Consider the following 6,000-nt stretch of genomic DNA (forward strand, 5'->3'; position numbering starts at 1 on the left):
TTGCCATTAGAATTCTGTCTGGTATTAACAACACTACTGAGAAACCTACCTCTCATTCTAGTCTAACTGCTTCATTCCCAACTGCCTCTTCTGAGCCATCTCCTTAGGCAGTTGGCAGAAACGATCTGAGCGTTAGGTTGAGAGCTAGAGTTCTTTGTAACTGCTCTCAGCCTACCCTCAGTACTTCCATTTGGAATGAGTCACTTTCTTTGCTTAGGCCTCAGTTTTTTTACTCTGAAAGATGGGAAGAAATGAAGCCACCTCCTCCAACTAGACTGTGGTAGTTTCTCTCCTGTGACTGACTTGCAAACAGAACATAAGAGCCATTTTCCCCAATGCTGTAAACAACAGCTGAGCCGGATCTGCAGGAGCTTTCCAAGTGTTTGCACAAAAGTAACCATGTCTGCAATTTCCGCAGTAGTTTCTGGTTTTCTCTCTGCCCTTCCTCTCTGGGGAACCCAGCTGTCAGGCCTGGGGTCTATCCCTTGGAATTAGGTAGAAGAATCTCCACCAAGATTTTGCATGTTTCCAATATATTTCAGCTGTATTTCTCTCACCACACTACTTACTCTCTTTATTCTCTTTTCCAAAACCCTCAACTCATAAGTTGTATACTTACCAATTTGTTTGAAGTGTATAGCAAGCACTCTTTCCCACTCACCGGGACCCATAAGAATTGCAACATACACAAGAACCATCTTTTCGCTCCCTTGTGCCACACCCTCCCAGGCCAGTGGCCTGGGTCACGTCCTGCACACCCCAGGAAATTCATGTCTGGGAGATGCTGGGGGAAGAGGCGCCAGGGAGGCAGAGAACATTATTATGTCTGATTCATTTACACTGCAATCTGTCAGCCATCGTGCTGTCAAGCCTGGGCTAGTGCCAAGAAAATGAATTTAGAGGATGATTTTTCGAAGAACAGGAAGTTCCAGTTGGCTAAACGAGAACAAACTAAACACCCAGACACAGTGGGTTCTGAATCTTTTTGCCAAGGGTCAAAACCCTGCCCTCAAGAAGGAGATGTGATGCCAGGACTTGGGAAGGATCCACAACTCTGTTCAGGATCCTCTGATTCCAAACCAAACCGGTTTCATGTGCCATAGAACTTCCTAGCCACTGAAGCTGAGGGCACGCCCTAGATAGGGAGGGGCCCAGAACACGTTACCCCTCTCAAATGCTAGCTTTTCTGCAGCACCACTACTTAGCCCTGAGATCTTACAGGTACCCTGAGATCTTACAGGGATTAGTAGGAAGAGGTTTATAGTAGGAAGAGGAAATGTAGGAGAGAGAGGGCAGGAAATCCAGCCAGAGCAAAAGGAGTTACCCAGGTGAGGGAAGGCCAATTGCAGTAAAGCACACGGGAATTCTTGGGGTTCCTCTTGAGTAGTTTTCCAGGGACGACAAGCAATCTGTTTACAGGCATGTAGAGAAGCAAAGAGCATTAACTGAAGTCAAGAAGACAGAAGTCCCTGTATAGTAGGTGAAAGGAAGCTGCTCAGGCATGACATATATCTCCTACACAGCTCAAGCCTTGGCAGATTTATAGTAAAAGTTGAAGAGAAGGCTCAGATGGGAACGATTCAGATCGCCTCTAGCCATAGCCAATGAAAGTGGGCTCCACACATGTTTCAAGGGCAGTGGGTGAAAACTAAAGTGACCCAACAGGGAGGGAGAACTATGAGCCAGCAGGAGCAGTGAGAATGTCGTAGACATCCTAGAGTTCTGTATGAAGGAGCTGCCCAGAATATGTGTATTACTTCTTGATAGGGTCTCCACATTGCTCAGATACCCTCATAGTGGCTAATTCTGTATCCCCGAGTGTTCCCTTTTCTAGTCCCATTGCCTAAATTCTCTTTCTTTTGCCTATACATCCTACTGCCAATTAGCCAGCTAGAGTTCAAACCATGCTCCAAGTGGCCTTATTAATAAGCCCCACTTGCACCTTCAGAATTAGCCTGCCTCTTGTCCAGATAGGCCTCCAGTATCCTTCACTGCTCATGAAACAGATCTGACACCTAGTGGCCAGACCGTGGAATGCCCCTGAAGTTTCTTGAGCCTACTTCTCTCTAGCCCTTCAAAGTAGAGCTTGAAGAAACCAGGAGCAAGGAGCAACTTCAAAGCAAAAATCAGTGGAGGGCCACTCTAGGAGCAGAAGTGGAAGAGATGTACCAAACGGTTTCTGATGGGAGGTTCTTTGGTCCCATGGGTGCCAGCCAACCTCACAACGGAAGAGTTAAACCAAAATAATAGGTACGACCCCATAGGTTCTGGACTTCTAGATATCACATAGAGAAGAGGGACAGTCCTACCTCCGGTAGATGTAGATTCTGGTTCTCAAGATTCGAAGAGCCTTAAAAAGCCTGCCCTGCCTCTAACGGGCCTCATTATTCAAGATGCTAGAATAAAATTCCCACCAGAAAATTTCTTTGATTCTTCTTTGTCTGCTCAAGGAAATCAATATTTAAAAACCTTTAAATCAATATTTTAAAACTTTAAAAGAGGTTTTCTGGCATTGGTCAGCTCTGAGACCCAAAAAATCAGTTAAAACTATTTCCATTGTCAGCCATTTCCTTTCTCTCAGCCTCAAGCAGTTTCGGAAACTTTTAATGTATTTGTTTCAGGCTAATCTAGTGGCTGCTTTCGAGCAGAGCCTGGTAAATATGACATCCCGCCTACGACATCTGGCAGAGACAGCTGAGGAGAAGGTGAGAGGCCTGGGAGGGGAGGGCCAGGTGCTGTGAGGGGATTCTCCCAAACAATCAGTGCCAGTTTCTCCCTTCCTTACTGTTACCCTGGATTTTCAACCTGCCCCCAAGACAATGTGACCGTTTTCCTTGTCCCAACTCCCTACCCTTCTCTATCAAATTTGGAAGAATATTAGTGCCTTACCCATTGCCTGACACAATGTAAGAGGTCTGTCAACTAATGACACCATTTTCACTTTTCCCTTAGGACACTGAGCTGCTGGATTTGAGAGAAACTATAGACTTTCTGAAGAAAAAGAACTCTGAGGCCCAGGCAGTCATTCAGGGAGCCCTTAATGCATCAGAAGCCACACCCAAAGGTAGGATATTTAGCCACAGATTGAGAGAAGAGGAATGAGGTGAAAGGAAGATGATTGCAGATTTTTATCTGGGTCCATAATATGCCAGGTCCTGTATTAAATTACTAGAAAGTGAGAGCGTTTAGATGCCCTTTAGAGAGAGAGAGCGTTTAGATGCGAAGTCCAGACTGGTCATTAAGGAGTGCTAGAGCCATGACCCCCCATCCCAGGGCATGAAGGCAAATAGAGCAGACTTATAATCCCCACAGGCCCCCTCCTAACCTTTAGGTCAGAGCAAAAGAACTGTCAAAAGCAGTCATGAAAATGGCACTTTACATTTGTATACAAATGTGTTGTGTGTCCACACACATACACATAATCTCATTTGACCCTCACTTCAGTTCTCCAAGGGGGTTGCAGTCTGTTCTTTAAATGAGACAACCAAAATTCACCTAGGTTACTTGGGGCTCAAATGGCAACATAGCCTTGGCATTGATTAGCCAGTCAAGGTTTACTACAGAAGTCAAGCTGGTTGGTAGTTTGATGGCACAAAAATCTGTGATCTCTAACTCCAGCCAGGCCCTCAGGATAGCTTGGCAGTACTTTTACTCATCCATAATCAATTTTCTTTTGTATTCCGCTATCAGCGGTTCTCTACTTTCATTAATTTTCTCAAGCCCCTCTTCTCACCACTGACTTACTTCACTCCTTAGCTAAGAAAATGAACATCTTCAAGTGAGAACTCCCATTGACTATACTCCACTCCATCGATTTACATTTATCCAATTCATATTTGATTATCTCCCATTTTGTTGGAAGGAGCTATCTCTTCTGGCCAAGAGCAACCCCTTATCTAATGCTTCCTCTAGTAATTATACACCCCTCCTCTCCCTCTCCGTCCCCTCCCTCTCTCCTCTCCTCCCCTCCTCTCCCTCTCCTTCTCCCCTACACCTCTGTCCTCTTATTCTCTGTTCATTCTTTCCCCTCTGCTTATAAACCTGCTAAAGGCTCTTATATCTTAAAGGGAAAATGTATCAAACTGTGTTCTTTCTAACCATAATCTGATCTCTTTTCTTCCTTCACAGTCTACCCTACCTTTCCACTTCCCTTTCATACCTAACCCCACTATAATTACACTTCTGTAACCATCACCCTACTAAAATCACTTTCACTAAAGTCATCAGTGACCCTAATTTTTCCTAAACCCGACTTATAATTTATAGTACTTATTTTACTTGACTTCTGTAAAAATGGAAATATAACACCAAACCAAAATTTGTTGTATAAATTCAGAGAATGTATGTTGACATACAATGCCAGGCACATCATAGGTGCTCCAAAAATGCCTCTCCTACACACACACACACACACACACACACACACACACACACACTGCTGATTACCCAAGATTTTCACGATTTGGCCCTGTTTAACGTCTCCTTTCTTCGTTAAATTATTCCTCTCGCTTCTGAGTCAACATTCCTGTCTTGTTCTCTTCCTCCTACTCTGACTCCTTCATGGAACCTCCTCAAATACTGGTTATTTCCCAAGGCTCCAGCCACATCGTTTTTTCTTATTATTCTACATACTTTCCCACATCTATCCTGTAGTGTTCACATCTATCCTGTGACTTCTATAGCTCCTTTTTTTAAAAAAAAAAAACTGAGATAAAATTCACATACCATAAAATTCACCTTTTTAAAGTATATAATTCAGATTTTTTTTAGTTTATTGACAAGCTTGTGCACCATCATCATCATCTAATTCCAGAAAATTTTTATCACAAAAGTGAATAAATAGGTTGGGCCGGTGGTCTGCAATCTCAGCACTTTGGGAGGCCAGGGTAGGAGGATTGCTTGAGACCAGGAATTCGAGAACAGACTAGGCAACATAACAAGACCTCATTTCTACAAAATAAGTAGCCGGGCATGATGGCACACACCTGAAGTCCCACCTACTTAGAAGGCTGACACAGAAGGATTGCCTGAGCCCAAGAGGTTGAGGCTGTGGTGAGCCATGATCGTGCCCTCTAGCCTAGGCAACAGAATGAGGCCCCAACTCAAAAAATAAATAAATAGATAATTAAATGGGGAGTAGAACTTCCAATTTTGCTTGCTCTTACTCCCTGGCAATGACTAATCTACTTCCCATCTCTATGGATTTGCCTGTTCTGGACATTTAATATAAATAGAGTCATATAATATGTAGTCTTTTGTAATTCATTTCTTTCACTTAGTAAAATGTTTTCAAGATTCATCCATGTTGTGTCATGTATCAGTACATCATTTTTTTAAAGACTGAATAGTAATCCATTGTGTGGATATAGCACATTTTGTTTAGTTACTCATCAGTTGATGGGCATTATGTTGTTTTCACTTTTTGCCTATTATAATGCCACTATGAACATTCCTGTACACGTTTTTGTGCAGATACGATGTTTTAATTTTTCTTGGGAATCTACCTAAGAGTGGAATTGCCAGGAGCTGCCAAACTGTTTTCCATAGCAGTTGTACCATTTACATTCCTACCAGTACTATCTGTGTTAGCTCCATACCTTGTTAAAAAAGCTCTTATTGTCCTCTTTTTTGTTATGGCCATCCTAATGGTTTGGTTTTTGTTTTCCTGATGGCTAAGAATATTGAGCATCTTCTCATGTCATTTGCTATTTGTATGTCTTACGAGGAAATGTCTATTCAAGTTCTTGGTCCATTTTTTATCAGGTTATTTGTCTTTTATTGTTGAGCTTTAAAATTTCTTCATATATTCTGGATAAAAGGCCCTTGTCAGATATATGATTTGCAAATATTTTTTCCCATTGTGTGGTTTGTCACTTTCTTGAAAGCATGCTTTGAAGAACAAAGTTTTAGCCGGGCTCGGTGCCTCAGCCTGTAATCCCACGCCTTTGGGAGGCTGAGGTGAGTGGATTGCCTGAGCCTGCGGGTTCGAGACCCGCCTAG

The 6,000-nt window shown here is 42.9% G+C and overlaps 1 protein-coding gene across 2 annotated transcripts in view; it reads left to right on the top strand.

Moving 5' to 3' along the window:
- Positions 1-6,000, top strand: part of NAV1 (neuron navigator 1) — a 75,426-nt gene that overhangs the window by 48,664 nt on the left and 20,762 nt on the right. For both annotated transcript variants that reach the window (XM_021717102.1, XM_021717103.1), the window contains exons 12-13: positions 2,622-2,705; positions 2,953-3,064. In XM_021717102.1, the coding sequence (XP_021572777.1) occupies positions 2,622-2,705; positions 2,953-3,064 (196 nt within the window). The remainder of the gene's footprint in view (positions 1-2,621; positions 2,706-2,952; positions 3,065-6,000) is intronic.

Source organism: Carlito syrichta, unplaced genomic scaffold (assembly GCF_000164805.1).
Source record: "Carlito syrichta isolate Samal-C Ts95f unplaced genomic scaffold, Tarsius_syrichta-2.0.1 Scaffold309294, whole genome shotgun sequence".
NCBI lineage: Eukaryota > Metazoa > Chordata > Mammalia > Primates > Tarsiidae > Carlito > Carlito syrichta.